An 18889-nucleotide genomic window follows, 5' to 3' on the forward strand; every position below is an offset into this window, starting at 1 on the left:
GTACAAGCTGTTCTAAGAATCCATCTTGGAGGGACTCCACAAACTCCCTTTCTTGGGGTCCAGTATCAACCTGATTCCTCCAGTCTACCTGCATGTTGAAGTCCCCCATACCAACTGTAGCATTACCTTTGCGACATGCCAATTTTAGCTCTTGATTCAACTTACACCCTACATCCAGACTACTGTTTGGGGGCCTGTAGATAACTCCCATTAGGGTCTTTCTACCCTTAGAATTTCTCAGTTCTATCCATTCTGACTCTACGTCTCCTGATTCTATGTCCCCCCTCGCAAGGGACTGAATCTCATTCCTCACCAACAGGGCCACCCCACCCCTTCTGCCCATCAGTCTGTCCTTTCGACAGAACGTATACCCTTGAATATTCATTTCCCAGGCCCTGTCCACTTGAAGCCATGTCTCTGTTATTCCCACAACATCATACTTACCAATTTCCAACTGTGCCTCAAGCTCGTCCACTTTATTTCTTATACTCCGTGCATTCATATATAATACTTTTAATTCATTACTCCCCTCACCTCCCAGATCAATTCCTATTTCACTTGGCCATACTGTACGATCTCTTCTTGAGCTTTCTGCTCTGTTGATTCTGCTGTCTTTCTTAACTTTTCTTATTCTCACTTTCCCTTTATCTCCATCCTTATGTTTCCAGTTCGTCCCCTCCCCCCACTACTTAGTTTAAACACACCCGTGTTGCAGAGTTAGGGTCTTTTAAGAGACTCCTGGATGGGTACATGGAGCTTAGAAAAATAGAGGGCTATGGGTAATCCCAGGTAATTTCTAAGGTAAGGACCTGTTCAGCACAGCTTTGTGGGCTGAAGGGCTTGTATTGTGCTGTAGGTTTTCTATGTTTCTATGTAAAGCTAGGAGCCATAGATTAAGGATGAGAAGAGTATAATTTAAAGGAGACCTGAGAGGCAACTATTTCATGCAAAGGGTGGTGAGTATATGTAACGAGCTGCCAGAGGAAGTAGTTGAGGCAGCACTAGACTTCTGGATGTTATGAGGGTCAAAGAATATATGGATAGCGCTGGAAAGCTCTGTGTGGATAATCAGCCATAGTTCTGATGAATACAGGTGCATAGTTAATTCTTCTTAAATTCTTCTCACCCCAACTGGGGCATAGGCTACTGACAGCAGCTTGCCAGAGTCCTTAGTCCTGGGACAGTCTTTTAAGTCCAGGTGTAGCCCACTATATCCTAGGCGAAGATCCTTCCTCTCCCACCGATGAGGATTTTATAGCTTCTGTCTGGTTTTTCTGTAGCACTGGGGTTTTATACGATGGGGTTGGTTAGCACCATGCCCAACCCTCCTCCTTTCATATCTGGGCTCCAGACTGTCCATGGAGAAATTACAGTTATTTGGCCTCTGTAAGTTGCCCCTGAGTTTGTGGGTGAGTGATAGAAATCTGGAGGAAAAAATGGGATTAGTGTAGGGTTGTAGGTCAGCATGGACTGGGTAGGACAATGGATTTGTTTTTGCTCTGTAACCAGGTGACCAACGCGAACACAAGGAGTACCCGAAACTGCATGGAAGCTACCTAAATATAAAAGCGAGAAAGGAATGCATGGCAATTGGATGCAGATGTGTGTGGGTAGAAAGGTTTAAGAGGGTGGTGACTGTAGTAGAAAGAATATACTGAGGATTCCTGATGAGGGGTATTAGCCTGTTTATTTTTCTCTACAGATGCCAACTGGCTTGCTGAATTCCTTCAGCATTTTGTGTGTGTATGGGGGGTGGGGGTGGGGGGGGGGTGGAGGGAGAGAGCAAGGATTTGCTCTTCCGGCAACAATGGACTACAATTCCCAGAATTCAGGTTCAGCTCCGTAACCAACCACACGGGGATCCTCCGGCCAATGAAATGGAGAGTAGCTGCTGAGTGACCCTCGTGCTGTCGATGGTGAGAAATGGCTCGGGAGCCGGATCCGGAGCCGGAGATGGTGATGGATTACCTGACGGAGGTGGAGCTGCTGGCGGAGAACGTGATAGCGGATAAACAGCAGGTACAGCACCGGGGCCGCTGGTGTGCAGTGCGCCTGCGTTGTTTCTAGTGCTTGGCAGCCGCAGGACCCGGGCTCGGCCTGTCACTGTTAGCGTCCGGGACCTTGAGTTGCGATCTGGCCGTAAAGATTCCTGCCTTGCTCAGGTCACTCTCCCAAGAGCAGTTCATCTTGCTGCTTTCTTGCTGTGGTGGCCTGTGTTTGAACTTCTCGAAACCTGTCGTATTCGGTCGCTGGAGTATGGGCCGAGAGCAAAAAGATTTATTTATTCCGCTTTGTAGACCAAGTCTTTTAATATTTGGCATAAATCTTAGCGGTATGTACTGACACTCTTTGTATTCATAAATAAATCGAGGAAGCTTGTAGACAGTGTGAGTGGGAGGATAGGCAGGTGATAGAGAAGGGATACACTCAGACTGATGGTTTGAGATGTGTAATTTAATGCAAGGAGTATCACGAACAAAGGGGATGAGCTTAGAGCTTGGATCAGTACTTGGGGACTATGATGCTGTGGCCATTACAGAGACTTGGATGGCTCAGGGGCACGAACGGCTACTTCTAGTGCCGGGCTCCCGATGTTTCAGAAAGGACAGGGAGGGAGGCAATAGAGGAGGGGGCGTGGTACTGCTGATCAGGGATAGAGTCAGGGCTGCAGAAATGGAGGAAGTCATGGAGCGGTTGGCTACTGAGTCTCTGTGGGTGGAAGTTAGGAATAGGATGGGGGTCAATAACTCTAATGGGTGTTTTTTATAGACCACCTAATAGTAACAGGGACATCGAGAAGCAGATAGGTTGACAGATTGTGGAAAGGTGCAATAATAACAGGGATTTTAATTTCCCCAATTGCATCTCCCTAGAGCAAGGGGTTTAGATGGGGTGGATGGGGTGGAGTTAGTTAGGTGTGTTCAGGAAGGTTTCCTGACACAATTAATTGTTAAGCCTACAAGAGGAGAGGCTGTACTTGATCTGATATTGGGAAATGAATCTGGTCAGGTGTCAGGTCTCTCAGTGGGAGAGCATTTTGGAGATAGTGATCACAATTCTGTTGCCTTTACCATAGCATTGGAGAGGGATAGGAACAGACAAGTTAGGAATGTGTTTAATTGGGGTAAAGGGGAAATATGAAGCTATCAGGCAAGAACTTGGAAGCATAAATTGGGAACAGATGTTCTCAGAAATGTACGGCAGAAATATGGCAAATGTTCAAGGAGTGTTTGTGTGGCGTTCTGCATAGGTACGTTCCAATGAAATGGAAAGGATGGTAGGGTACAGGAACGGTGGTGTACAAAGGCTGTTGTAAATCTAGTCAAGAAGAAAAGAAAAGCTTACAAATGGTTCAAAAAACTAGGTAATGATAGAGATCTAGAAAATTATAAAGCTAGCAGGAAAGAGTTTAAGAATGAAATTAGGAGAGCTAGAAGGGGCCATGAGAAGGCCTTGGCAAGCAGGATTAAGGAAAACCCCAAGGCATTCTACAAGTATGTGAAGAGCAAGAGGATAAGATGTGAGACAATAGCACCAATAAAGTGTGACAGTGGAAAAGTGTGTATGGAACTGGAAGAGATAGCGGAGGTACTTAATGAATACTTTGCTTCAGTATTCACAACGGAAAAGGACCTTGGTGATTGTAGGGATGACTGACAGTGGACTGAAAAGCTTGAGCATATTGACATTAAGAAAGAGGATGTGCTGGAGGTTTTGGAAAACATCAAGTTGGATAAGTCACCAGGGATGGGAGAGGTTCTGGAGGATTGGAGAGTTGCAGATGTTGTTCCCTTATTCAAGAAAGGGAGTAGAGATAGCCCAGGAAATTATAGACCAGTTGAGTCTTACTTCAGTGGTTGGTAAGTTGATGGAGAAGATCCTGAGAGGCAGGATTTATGAACATTTGGAGAGGCATAATATGATTACGAATCGTCAGCATGGCTTTGTGAAAGGCAGGCCGTGCTTTACGAGCCTGACTGAGTTTTTTGAGGATGTGACGAAACACATTGATGAAGGTAGAGCAGTAGATGTAGTGTATATGGATTTCAGCAAGGCATTTGATAAGGTACCCCATGCAAGGCTTATTGAGAAAGTAAGGAAGCACGGGAACCAAGTGGAATTTGCTTTGTGGATCCAGAATTGGCTTGCCCACAGAAGGCAAAGAGTGGTTGTAGATGGGTCATATTCTGCATGGAGGTTGGTGGCCAGTGGTCTGTCTCAGGGATTTGTTCTGGGATCCCTTCTCTCTGTGATTTTTATAAATGACCTGGATGAGGAAGTGGAGGGTTGGGTTAGTAAATTTGCTGATGACGCAAAGGTTGGGGGTGTTGTGGATATTGTGGAGGGCTGTCAGAGGTTACAGGGGGGCATTAATAGGATGCAAAACTGGGCTGAGAAATGGCAGATGGAGTTCAACCCAGATAAGTGTGAGGTGGTTCATTTTGGTAGGTCAAATATAATGCAGAGTATAGCATTAATGGTAAGGCTCTTGGCAGTGTGCAGGATCAGAGGGATCTTGAGGTCCGAGTCCATTGGACATTTAAAGCTGCTGCGCAGGTTGACTGTGTGGTTAAGAAGGCATATGGTTTATTGGCCTTCATCAACCGTGGGATTGAGTTCAAGAACCGAGAGCTAATGTTACAGCTGTATTGGACCCTGGTCAGACCCCACTTGGAGTACTGTGCTCAGTTCTGGTCACCTCACTACAGGAAGGATGTGGAAACTATAGAAAAGGTGCAGAGGAGATTTACAAGGAGGTTGCCTGGATTCTGTAGGTGCTAGAAATCCAGAGTAACACATATAAAATGCTGGCGGAACCCGACAGCAAAATGGAAATTCAGTGTTTCAAGCCAAAGAATCTTGAATGTATGAGGGAACTAGCATTTTTTTTTGTCTGTGTTGAAGCCCCGGTTCTTTGGCTCGACCACCACAAGTAAAGGTTGGTGCTGCAGTGAATTACACAGAGGTTCTACACAGTGGAAGGTTCTGACACTCAGAAAAACTGTAGAATAAACACTGTGCCCCACATTCTTGCATGAATACAAAAAGATCTTGTGAAGTTATTTCAAAGAACTGGAGCGTATGGTAGAAATCCCTGGTGTCCTGCCCAAAATTAAATTTGCCAAAACCAATTACTAGTCTATTATTACAATGACTTTGAATGCTTGCCTGTAGGAAATGCAGCAAGCAAAATAAATGTCAGTGTTAATTAAGCTTCAGAAGTACTTCATTGGCTGTAGAGGACTGTAGGGCAACAAAAAGGGGATGTGAAATCAAAATCAGATTTAATATCACTGCAGGCATGTGTTGTGAAATTTGTTAACCATATGACAGCAGTACAATAAAATTCATGATAAGTATAGAAAAAAACAAAAAAACCCAGTTAAAACATTAAGTGTATATATGTCCATTAAATAGTAAAGTTAAAATTAGAAGTGCAAAATAACAGAAATAAAAAAAAAAGTAGTGAGGTAGAGTTCATGGGTTCAATGTCCATTTAAAAATCAGATGGCAGAGGGGAAGAAGCTGTCCCTAGGTCACTGAGCTGCCTTCCTAAGGCACCACTCCTTGAAGATGTCTTGGATATTACAGAGGCTGGTACCCATGATAGAGCTGACTAATTTTACAAGTTTCTGCAAATTTCTTAGATCTTTTACAGTAACCTTCCCCCCCCCATACCAGTTAGTGATGCAACCAGTCAGAATGCTGTCTGTGGTACATTTGTAGAAGCCTTTTAAGTGTGTTAGTTGACAAACCAAATCTCCTAAAACTCCTAATGAAATATAGCTGCTGTCTTGCCTTCTTTGTAGCGCATCAATAAGTTGCACTCAGGTTAGGTCCTCAGAGGTATCGACACCCAGGAACTTGAAATTGCTCACTCTCTCCACTACTGATCCCTCTTTTGAGGATTGATTTGTGTTCCCTCATCTTACCCTTGCTGAAGTCCACAATTAGCTCTTCAGTCTTGCTGACATTGAATGCAAGATTGTTGCTGTAATACCTCTCAATTAACTTTACCAACTGCCGCAAGAAGTACTGTACATCCTCTGCTGAGTCTCTTTATTGATGAAGAAGCAGCAGCTCAGGGGTGATGGTATTGAAGGTTGAACTGAAATCAGCAGAGATCCTGCCATACTGTATGTACCAAGGTGCTATAGTACGAGTTGCTCCTGTCTTTGATAGATTTATTGATGACAATTGATCACTCAACAACATTGTTTATCATTGCATTCTGCAATAACTGGCTGGTAGAGAGTGGATCTTTTATTTCAGTTTTGTAATTCTCATGTTCTATGGTAATTCAATTGATTGCTTCTTGTCTATTTGTGATCTTTTCAAATCCACGAGTTAATGTTTAATGCAGAGGTGGGAAATTCTAAGTTTTTAAAATCGTTTTAATAATTCATTTCTGAAATTACCTATATTAAAATCCTGTGGTATTAGAGTTGTCTTGAACATTTTCTTATCTACTAAATTTCAGATTATTAGTCTGGATGGAAAGAGAAATCGGAACCGTGAAGCACTGAGGGCGTTACAAAACAGCAGCGAATCGGGTATGAATACCTTTGGCAACTATTAAATAAGTAATAGCTATTAAATAGATAGCTAGGGCTGTGAGGCAATAAAACGCCAAATGCACTTTAACACAGAGAATCATCAGGTAATGTATTTAGGGAGGTGTAACAAGGCAAAGAAAGAGTCTGTGAACAAGAGGATAATGAGAGGAGTGGAAGAACAAAGTGCCCTTGGAGTGCATGTCTACAGATCATTTAAAGATCACATGGTAGGTCAACAGGATAGATAAAAAGACACACAGGTTATTATTCCTACAAAACACAAGATATGAGGTTATGATAAAATTGTATAACATAACTAGAGGTTATGCTAGGAAGATAGTGCTATAGTTAATAGAGCTCCTGCCTCATAAACACTAGAGATCCAGTCAAGATGGCATCTGTGTACAGGCTGCTTCAGTCGACATCTGGATAGATCATGAAACCACATATTTAACTACTTTTATGTCTTTGTTTTTCATCTTAATGTGTTTTTGGAACTGTTGGAGCCTGAGATTTTGGAGATTGCTTGGGTGTTACAGCGCTCTACAGTCTCCGAGAGGATTCGGGAGGCAGAGGGAGCTTGCACGAATTTTGTGGCAAGAAGGCTGCGCGTCAATGTTTGACCCCATTACACTGACTAAAGCTTCGGTTGTTCACCGATTCAATCTCCCTCAGTGCTTTAATCGGTGGCTGCCTGCTTTTTTTTTTTATCGCTGGTGAGATTTCTGTGCTACGGAGAGGGAGAGTGTTGCTCAGGTTTTCTGCATTTTGGATGTGGACTTGGAATGTGGACTTTTTTTTAGTCTTGTGTTTTCTTTTTGTATTCTCTGCTTTTCACCTGATCTTTCTCGTATTTTGTGTGTGGAGGGGATTTGGGGTCGATGTACCTGTTCCTTTTTTGTTCGTTTTTTTTGGGAGGGGAAGGGGAATTTGGGGTTGACCATGCTGCCTTTCTTTTCTTTCTTAGTTTTGTGGCTATCTGGAGAAAAAAATTTCATAGTTGTATACTATGATAATAAATGAACCTTTGAGAGATCTTTGTACAAACCTGATTTACAGTGATGTCTGTGCAGAATTTGAACATTCTGCCTGGGTTTCTTCCTACATTCCAAAACTGTGTAGATTAATTCGCTACCCTAGCGAGTGGTAGAGTCTGGGGGGAGTTTACGAAAATGTGGGGAGAATTTAAAAAATGGGATTACTTAGTATTAGTGTTTAAAAAAAAATAGTGGTCAATGTTTGATGCAGGCTTGAAGGGCTGAAGGGCCATTTCTGTGATTTATATTTCTGCCTCTAAGAATGCAATACCAATTAGGCTGCATAGAACTATGCCGATGCTATTATCATTGATGGTTCTCCATTAGATGGAGATGTAGAGCAATACTTACAGTTTAATATTTCAAGTCCAGTGATTGTGGTTTTATACAAGTAATTGTCAGCATATTGAAGATCAACATCTGATAGAATAGGCCTTGATATGATACTACCTGTTCCCTTCCTGGGTGATGTCAGAGTCATTATGCCAATGGCATCTCAGACTATGCCTTCTCTATGTGCTTTGTGTATTTCCTGGTTTTGATGCTACAAAAATGCCTCTGCTTTTAACTCTGAGAGTGAATAAATCTGGAAGCTGCTGTCTTGTCAGTTCCTAAATCATCAACAGATGTTTATCATCCCGTTTGTTTGATGGTTACTCAGAACTGCAGCTTCTCACTGCATTAGAATATGATCAAGGCTAATCTTGTGCACATTCACTGTTTGGGGCAAACAAAGACTTTACATGAAAGCAGTTGGCATCTGTAGTGTTATTTCTGCTTCAATGTCGAATGCTAACAGATCCTAACTGGGACAGTGCCTGATTGCATACTCGGTCTCTTATAGGAACATGTATTCCTTAGGTTTAATTTTTTTGTTTGCAATAAAATGTTGATTTTGGTATTCCTTCTCTCTCCAGCTGCTGCCTGACTTGCTGAGTTATTTCAGTGTTATTTGTTTTCCTGTTCTGCTTCTAGTTCTTTTGCCAAGACACCTAAAATCCCATTCTTCTCATGAATGATCCTTTTGACCTTCAAAACCACTGATTGATATTCTGAACACTCCCTTCAAATCACTTAACTTCTTCGGGTCCAGGGAGAACAGCCACCATTTCTCTTTATAGCAAGATTGTTCAGAAAGTCAGTTGTAATACTCGAAACATTTTTGTAATTGAAAGCAAGAGAAAATCTGCAGATGCTGGAAATCCAAGCAACACACACAAAATGCTGGAGGAACTCAGCAGGCCAGACAACATCTACAGTACAGTTGACGTTTTAGGCCGAGACCTTTCAACGGGACTGGAGGAAAAAAAAGATGAGTAGATTTAAAAGGTGGGGGGGGGGGGGAGAGAGAGAGAGAGAGAGAAACCTGAAGGGGGAGGGATGAGGTGAAAAGCTGGGAAGTTGATTGGTGAAAGACACGGGGCTGGAGAAGGGGGAGTCTGATAGAAGGCCATGGAAGAAGGAAAAGGGGGGAGGAGCACTGGAGAGAGGCGATGGACAAGCAAGGAGATGAGGTGAGAGAGGGAAAAGGGAATGGCGAATGGTGAAGGAGGGTTTGGGTTAGCGTATTACTGGAAGTTTTGGAAATCGATGTTTATGCCATCAAGTTGGAGGCTACCCAGTGGGAATATAAGGTGGTGTTCCTCCAACCTGAGTGTGGCCTCATCACAACAGCGGAGGAGGCCATGGATAGACATTGTTATTAAAAGTTGATTTAGTGTCCAATGTAATTGTGCCTATTTCATTTTTTTTCCTGAAATTCAAGACAGCATTTCCACTTGTGTGTTATACTTGTGCCTGGGGTGATCTGTATGTTAGTCTTTTCTAGGATGTCCTTCACCATGCAGTGTTCCTTTTGCTGTGTTGTTGGGAACTTGGATTAAATTATCCCAGGAGTTATCAATGGCCAGTTTCCCATAGATAAGCCTCAGTCTTATTGAAAAGTGAAGAGCCAAATGACAGCAGCCTGCTTTCGAAAATACATCAATTAACAGAAGTACATTTTTAATTCCAGTGTTCTCTTTTTTTAAACATGTGTCAATATGCTACTAAACTCTAAGGGTCAAGCCAGTGCTGTTTACAATGTGCAATTCCAATAACGGGCACTGTGTAACACTCCCAATTAATAAGTCTGGCTGGATTATTTGGGGCAATAATGTTAACTGTAGCACAAGTACTGGTGTCATGGCTGAGATCTGCTAACGTATTAGTGACCAGTACCAAAGATATACATCTTGCAGTGTCATGTTCTTCACTTGGAGTCTGACCTCTGTTTCACATTTCTAGTTTTAAAAAAAAGGTTTGCACATCTGATCATCGAAACTCATTGATCACCTTAGTTGATAACAGGTTGTTGTTTTGTTCTTGTATTTCTTCAGGTAATGTGATGGTTTGTTTTGGAAACATGTTTATCAAATTCTCCAAGTCTAGGACCAAGGACATGATTCAGAAAGGTAAATGTTGTACACAGTTTAAGTGGTATCTGCATTTAAAATATTAGATTAGATTAGATTGTGAGGACACTCAGTCCTCGTTTATTGTCATTTAGAAATGCATGCATTCAGAAATGATACAGTGTTCCTCCAGAGTGATATCCCAAAAAAAAGGACAAACCAAAGACTAGCACTGACAAGACCACATAATTATAACATATAGTTACAGCAGTGCAAAGCAATACCATTATTTGATAAAGAACAAACCATAGGAACGGTAAAAAAAAGTCTCAAAGTTCCTGTGGACTCCTGATAGTCCCTGATAGCAGGCGGCAGAAGGGAGAGACTCTCTCTGCCATAAACCTCCAGGCACCGACAACTGTCGATGCATTGGAAGCACCTGACCCCAGCCGACTCTGAGTCCATCCGAAAACTTCGAGCCTCCGACCAGTCCTCCGACACCGAGCACTATCTCTGCCGAGTGCTTTGACTCCGCCCTGGCTGCTGAGCAACAAGCAAAGCCGAGGATTCGGGGCCTTCCCCTCCGGAGATTCAGGATCACACAACATCTATGCTGAAGACAACAATGTAAATGATAGTGTAATACAAACCTAGGTGTTTATTATGAATTGCAGTATATTTTGAGTGAGAAGGAGAGATAAATCCCAATCTGGAGAGCCATGCAAGTAAAGGTGTGGGTTAGACTTCATGTAGTGTTTTTGCTTTGCTTTAGCAATAGTATTCAAAATACAAATTTTTTTACACCTAATTATTCAGTCACCTTTTATCTGCTTTGTTATTTGAGAAGATAAAGTAATTCAGTTTATGCCTTTGCCATTGAAAACAAGGGGCAAGGGGTAAGGCTTGTGCTAGTGCCATGTATCTGGGGGTGGAATGGATTATAACACTAAGAATAATTTTACCAAATTGTTTCTCTAGAAGTATCAGCTCTGTTCTGTGGAATTTCCCACAATGGTTGAAATCCATAAATCTAGGGACTGATGAGAATTCTTACACACGATAATGTGGGAAAATGGGATTATCTATGCTGGTTTACAAAACAGATAAGCAGAGTATTTTGCAAATGTTAAGAGACTGGGTAATGTTGGTTTTCAAAGGGTCCTAGGTGACCTTCACATGTTACTTAAAAGTCGGTATGAAGGCGGAGGAAGGAAGCCAGTGTATTTTATAATGTGAGGTAAAGTTGCCTTCAAAGTTCAAGTTCAAAGTAAATTTCTTATCAAAGTACAGATATGTTACCATATACAACACTGAGATTTGTTTTCTTGTGGACGTACTCAGTAAATCCAAGAGACGCAAATCATGAAAGACGCAACCCAACAGGATGGACATACAACCAATGTGCAAGAGAAAAAAAAATGAGCAATAGATTTCGAGAACATGGGATGAAGAGTCCTTGAAAGTGGTTGTGGGACCAGTTCAGTGAATGAGGGAATGAAATTGAAGAAAGTGGCTCAAGATGGTTGAGGGATAATAACTGTTCCTGAACTGGTCGTGTGAGTCCTGAGCTCCTGTACCACTTTCCTGATGGTAGCAGCAAGAAGATAGCATGGCCTGGGTTTTGGGGTCCTTGGTGACGATGCTATTTTCCTGCTACAGCGCTCTATGTAGATGTGCTCCGTGGTAGGGAGGGCTTTACCCGTAATGGACTGGGTCATACCCACTACATTTTGTAGAGTTATTGATTTAAGGGCATTGGTTTTTCCATTCCAAGCTGTGATGTAGCCAGTCAATAAACCCTCTACCATATGTCTATAGAATTTTGTCAAAGTTTTAAATGTTATGCCGAATCCTTGCAAACTTCTCAGGAAGTAGGGGAAGTGCTGTCCTTTCTTTGTCCTCGGCCCGTCTTTGTCCTCGGCCCGGGAGAGACCCTCTGAAATGATAACACGGAGGGGTTTAAACTTGGTGATCCTCTCCACCTCTGATCTCCTGATGAGGACTGGTTCATGGACCTCCGGTTTCCTCCTCCTGAAGTCAATAATCAGCTTCTTAGTCTTGCTGACATTGAGTAAGAGGATGTCGTTGTGGCATCAGTAGGCCAGATTTTCAATATCCTTCCTATATGCTACTTCATCACCATCTTTAATTCGGCCAACAACAGTGGTGTCATCAGCAAACGTAAATATGGTTTTGGAGCTGTGCTTAGCCTCACAGTCATAAGTATAAAGCAAGTAGGGCTAAGCACAGAGCCTTGTGGTGCATCTGTGCTGATGGAGGTTTTGGAGGAAATGTTGCCAGTTTGAACTGACTGGGGTCTGCAAATGAGGAAATCGAGGATTCAATTGCACAAGGAGATATTGAGGCCAAGGTCTTGAAGCTTGATGATTAATTTTGAGGGAATGATAGTGTTGAATGCTGATCTGTAGACAATAAGGAGCATCCTGATGTATGCAGTTTTACGAACCAGATGTGTCAGGGTTGAGTGAAGAGCCAATGAAATGGCATCTGCTGTGGACGCTGTTCTGCTGGTAGGCAAATTGAAGCAGATCCAAGTTGCTTCTCAGGCAGGAGTTCATATGTTTCATCACCAACCTCTCAATGCACTTCATCACAGTGGATGTAAGCGATACTGGACGATAGTCATTAAGGCAGATTACCACATTCTTCTTTGACACTGTTATAATTGAAGCCTGCCTGAAGCTGGTGGGTACTTCAGACTGTTGAAGCAAGTGATTAAAAATACAGTGAACATTCCAGTCAGTTTATCTGCACAGGTCTTTAGTACTTGGCGGGCTGTGGTTATGCTGAGACCACCTAGAGTACTGTAGAGTTTGGGTCTCCTCAAATAAAAAAAAAGTTGTTGATGTAGAGAGAATGAAGAAAAAATTCATTGGATAGTTCCAAGAGATGATGGGCTTGCCAGTATGAAGAGAGTAAACTAGGTGTGTATCCCTTCAGAGTTTAGAAGAACGAGTTTGATGGAAGTTTTCAAAATCCTTGCAGGACTTATCACAGTAAATGCAGAAAAGATGCATGTGTGGATGAGTCCAGAACCAGGGGCCATAGCCTTAGATAAAGTGGTAGTACAAATTACCAGTAGCACTGGGACAAGGAGAATTTGTTCAGTCAGTGATGGGAAGTGGTGGTTTAGCCATTCTGATATTTGAAAACTGTGATTAATAGATTTCTGGATACTGAGGGTATTGAGGAACATGGGATGGTACAGTACATGGAAATAGCACTGAGGCAGAAGATGAAGCATGATTTTGATATATGGCTGAGGAGGCTCAAAGGGTCAAGTGGACTACCCTGCTGCTAGTTTTTGTATTCACAGGTATCCTATCTTTGGATGCAAATTGTTAACATTGGTGAAAGCAACAGGTTTATCTGCTATGACAGTGGAAAGTCATCATAGAAACTACACCACAGAAACAGGCCTTTTGGCCCTTCTTGGCTGTGCCGAACCATTTTCTGCCTAGTCCCACTGACCTGCACACGGACCATATTCCTCCATACACCTCCCATCCATGTATCTGTCCAATTTATTCTTAAATGTTAAAAAAGAACCCGCATTTACCACCTCATCTGGCAGCTTATTCCATACTCCCACCACTCTCTGTGTGAAGAAGCCCCCCCTAATGTTCCCTTTAAACTTTTCCCCCCTCACCCTTAACCCATGTCCTCTGGTTTTTTTCTCCCCTTGCCTCAGTGGAAAAAGTCTGCTTGCATTCACTCTATCAATACCCATCATAATTTTATATACCTCTATCAAATCTCCCCTCATTCTTCTACGCTCCAGGGAATAAAGTCTTAACCTATTCAACTTTTCTCTGTAACTGAGTTTCTCAAGTCCCGGCAACATCCTTGTAAACCTTCTCTGCACTCTTTCAACCTTATTTATATCCTTCCTGTAATTTGGTGACCAAAACTGAACACAATACTCCAGATTCGGCCTCATCAATGCCTTATACAACCTTATCATAACATTCCAGCTCTTATACTCAATACTTTGATTAATAAAGGCCAATGTACCAAAAGCTCTCTTTATGACCCTATCTACCTGTGAGACCACTTTTAGGGAATTTTGTATCTGTATTCCCAGATCCCTCTGTTCCACTGCACTCCTCAGTGCCTTACCATTAACCCTGTATGTTCTACCTTGGTTTGTCCTTCCAACATGCAATACCTCACACTTGTCTGTATTAAACTCCATCTGCCATTTTTCAGCCTATTTTTCCAGCTGGTCCAAGTCCCTCTGCAGGCTCTGAAAACCTTCCTCACTGTCTACTACACCTCCAATCTTTGTATCATCAGCAAATTTTCTGATCCAATTTACCACATTATCATCCAGATCATTGATATAGATGACAAATAACAATGGACCCAGCACTGATCCCTGTGGCACACCACTAGTCACAGGCCTCCACTTGGAGAAGCAATTCTCTACTACTACTCTTTGGCTTCTTCCATTGAGCCAATGTCTAATCCAATTTACCACCTCTCCATGTATACCTAGTGACTGAATTTTCCTAACTAACCACCCATGCGGGACCTTATCAAAGGCCTTACTGAAGTCCATGTAGACAATATCCACTGCCTTCCCTTCATCCACTTTCCTGGTAACCTCCTCGAAAAACTCCAATAGATTGGTCAAACATGACCTACCATGCACAAAGCCATGTTGACTCTCCCTAATAAGTCCCTGTCTATCCAAATGCTTGTAGATTCTGTCTCTTAGTACTCCCTCCAATAACTTACCTACTACCGACGTTAAACTTACTGGCTTATAATTTCCCAGATTACTTTTCGATCCTTTTTTAAACAACGGAACAGTTGGTTGATTTGTTATGGACACTTTTCCTTAACAAAATTCATGAGAGGGAAGGAATGCTTTTACCAGAAATGTGAAAGGAGACTTTACTTGAACATGCACACTCCAGAGTCCCGTTGGACTGGGTGACTTGTGTGCAGTAGGGTGTAGTGGGTGATCTGGTGCACAAATGTAGAAATCTGGCAGCCAAGTTCTGTAAACATCAGTAACACAAATTACCATTTGCTAATTAAAGTTTACTTGATTTAGCCCCAATATAACTTGTACTTTTTTTCCCCAGATCAAGAGCAGTTGGATGAAGAAATACGTAAGCTTAATAAGCAGTTGAAAGTGAAAGTTAATCGTTTAAATGAAGCGCAAGGTGATTTTATTTATAAAAATTCACTTCCTGTATTTATAAGGCATCTGGCCCTTATCAATCATTTCAAACTTGTAAAATGTGCTGGTTCTAAATAAGGAGTGTAGATTTATGGGTCACAAAAAAAACAAAGGATTGGTCATTTTAAATTGTCCTCTCTGAGGCCCATGATGCTTTGGAACTCTCTTCCACAAACAACAATGCAAGCAGAATCCTCCTGTACTGGAAGACAGAGGAAGATGTTTGATGAGCAAACAGATATTATCACACCTTTTCTATATGTAAATACATACAGTATTTATCTGTTAGTTCATAACTGAGCCATCCCATTAGTCCAATTGTCCCCTCCTTGTATTCACCTAGGCCTGTTTATGGTCTGTCTCACATGCACATTCACTCTCCTTTTTTGTATTATTTTTTCCATTTATCCACAATAAGGGTAATTAACAGAAACTTTATGGATTTGGAAAGAAACCAGAGTATTTGGAGAAATACTACACACAGCACTGGAGATCAGGTTGGAGCTTTGAGGCAATATCACTAAGTGTTCTGTCACCCATTGATCAGTAATATATTTGTTACTATTCACTCTGAATAATCTACCATCTGATTATTTTGAATGAACAGTCACATTTCAATTCAATATTCAGTATGTGCCGATCCATTTTTAGTAACATCTTTATCTCCAGCTTGAACTTGATGGAACAAGCTTCACATCACCAAGCCTTTTGACAGGGAGATGTTTTGGTGGTTGTGCTTTTGTACCAGTGATCCAGTCAGATGCTGTGATTTCAACGTTCCTCTAAAATCTTTTTTAAGCCCCTCACCCCCCCCACCCCCGCATCCAGCAGTCACCTAAAACCAATTCATTCAGCTTTCATTTCCATAATGTTTGAAGGTGAGAAAATACAATGATGGCTTCCGTGTTAAGTTCCTCACACTACATTGCAGTAAATTGTATGCAAAATACTTGGTGCTTCTGAGGGATGGAACATGGAACTTACTTTCAGCCTATGACTTTTGTCAAAAAAGGCAAAGTAAACATTGTAGAAATATTGTGTAAATTGGTGAAATTTAGTAGCTGGAGTCACATGTATTACTTTGGTATAGAATTCAACAAAGGTTGTTGCATGGAAAAGGTAATCCTCAACTACGGCTGCATTCCAGCTCCAACTGCAGTACTTCACACATGGCCACTTTGAAACTGGGGGTCCCTGGAGTTGTTGTGGTTGCATGTGATAAGTAAAGAATAGATTCTGACCAAAGTCCTCTTTTCACTTTCCTGGCCTGATTATGCACTCCATACAAATCCTTTGACTATTTGGGGTAAGGGTCATTTAATAGTCCATATTCTGTATTTCTTTAAATTCTGGAAGTTTTCTTTTTAAATAATCTGTTGAACTTCACAACTTGTTACATAAAATATTTCCAATTAATGATTAAATATTTCCAAAGTTCTGGCTTCTAAAACTTTTCCAGGCATATTATTCAAATGCAATTTAGATTGCAGTATTTTTGCAGTATCTCCTTTAATTTTACATTTTCATTGAATAATTTCCCTGGTTTAATTTGAGTAAGTATCCAAAGATTACATTAATTAACTTTTCATTACTTTATACCTTTTGTAAAGTCCTTCCCTTAACCAGGATTGTAGATTTACCATCTGTGGTTGACCATGTTAATTGTATTGCTATATATTTTTTAACTGGAGCACAATGAAGTGCTGCTCACTTCATTTAGTCCATGATTTTTCTTTAGTTCTTGATTGGGAATGTCTTGCTCACCTCTGCTCTCTTACCACTGTTGTAATAAGGTGACAAAAACTGAGTATTGAATTTCAAGTGGAAGCTCATGGTGTATGGTTGGATTACATTTTAATCACTGGATATCTCTTCTTGCCAACTACATTGGCTCCTAATCGTACAAGACTTCAATTTCAAATTCTCTTCATCCTTGCTTTTTTTTCAGTATCCTCATGGACTTGTCCTTAATCTGTAACATTTCTACTATTCTCTGAGCTTCAGTCTCTGCACTTCTGTGTTTCCTTAATTTCTCTCCCTTAGTTTGCCAGTCCAAGTATCTCTTACTTGTTACTATTTGCCAAAAGTCCCATTGAACTTTTGAGGTGTTTTCCTTCATTTAAAAAAGTGTATGTAAATCTAAATTGCTCCGTGTTTTATTTCTGGTTGGAATCAATTGAACTGGTGAAATTCTACTTGAATTTAAAGTGCATTGTTTAACAGAATCTTTGGAGAATCAAATCATGTTTTATTTGTGGTGATAATTATGTTTGTATTGAAGAGAGAGGGGAAGAATGTAGTTTTTTTCTTGTTCATACTGATACTGGTTACTTGATCCTCATCCTAGGAAAATCTGAACTCAAAGGCTTTGATCTGACTCCATTAACCCATGAAGAAATGCAGGCCGTTACAAAGGTCCTGAAAAAGTGAGAGTGCAAGGTTGGCATTGAAAATGACGTTATGCTGTGTGTTGGAGGAAACCATGAACAGCAGAGGCACAACTGCAAGATGGTGAAAAAATTGCTGGTGGAGCCTGAGTTCAAAGTTCACAGCAATTGGCCCCCTTGGGATTGTGAAAATATTATAATTTACTGACCATCCATTTAGCTGTGCATTTATAAACTAGATCTTGTTTGGACCCTGTACAAATGTTAACTTGTCCTCATAATTCACTGCTTGTAAAATGAACTTTTAAAAATAAAAATATTAATGTATCTTTTTCATTATTTTGTTGTGCTCTTGTTTGCATTGGCATGCCAATCATTTGCCTTCCTGTTTTGTTGGTCTGGCTGTGAATCATGCAGATCCTGTGCTGTATTGACTTTGCCAATCTTGGCTAATAAGTGTTTTTGTTTTATTAAATATTGGTCTTGATGATACACTAGTGATAGTCTCGCTTCCTCTAAATATATACCTAATGGTTATCCTGCTCTTTAGTATTTTTTTGATATGTAGAAACTATTCGGTCCATTATTTTTGAAAGCATCTTCATTTTATAGAATTTTTTTTACATGTGCCTAAGACTCACATTATTGTTTGAGTAACTTGGAGAATAAATGTTCAATCTCTGGCAGTTTACGAAATGTGAACATTGTTTTAAAAAAATCTTAAACAGCCAGTGGTGCAAAAGCTGATGCCTTACATAAGCAAGTTCATTTGGTTTTAAAATGACACGTCTTACCTTTCATTTGTTTTATTTTTAAATGAAATAAATTAACTTCTGCTAATTTTGATTTATTACTTACAACCTTGGTATCTGCCCGCTATTCTCTCTCATTCCACTGTTTTTCAGCACCCTGCTTATCTTGGCCACTCACATTCCCTGATTCAGCCTACATGTGACACCATTTCTGAGAATCAAGGGCTGTGGAACAAGATTCCTTCTGGATAGGGAGGCGTACACCCTCTTGGGCATTGCTCTGTCAACAAGGTTGCAACTGATCTTTTGTCTCAATTTTACTTTCTGGCCTGATTTCCCCATAACCTTTGATTCTCCTTTCATCCAAAAAATTATCTTGGCCCTCAATGTACTCTATTTAATGGATCATTAAAAATGATTCTGTTCCATTTAATGCTTTTTCCTGCTTGAGGAATTTAAAGATTTGAAACTGAGGAAAAATCCTTTCTTGCCTGTTGGAGATAGCTGACCCCTCTCAGTTTTGGACTCCATATTCCTTCCAGTGATAACAT

General features: G+C 41.0%; 1 protein-coding gene across 1 annotated transcript; it reads left to right on the forward strand.

Annotated features, from left to right (window-relative positions):
* The first annotated feature begins 1862 nt into the window (after positions 1–1862).
* pdrg1 (p53 and DNA-damage regulated 1) lies at positions 1863–18078 on the forward strand. The gene is made up of 5 exons (XM_072276562.1): positions 1863–2019; positions 6482–6554; positions 9973–10047; positions 15102–15182; positions 17547–18078. The coding sequence occupies exons 1-5, from the start codon at positions 1924–1926 to the stop codon at positions 17627–17629; spliced, it is 408 nt and encodes a 135-aa protein (XP_072132663.1). The 5' UTR covers positions 1863–1923; the 3' UTR covers positions 17630–18078.
* The last annotated feature ends 811 nt before the right edge of the window (positions 18079–18889 follow it).

The sequence above is a fragment of the Mobula birostris genome, chromosome 2 (assembly GCF_030028105.1).
Source record: "Mobula birostris isolate sMobBir1 chromosome 2, sMobBir1.hap1, whole genome shotgun sequence".
Taxonomy (NCBI): Eukaryota; Metazoa; Chordata; class Chondrichthyes; order Myliobatiformes; family Myliobatidae; genus Mobula; species Mobula birostris.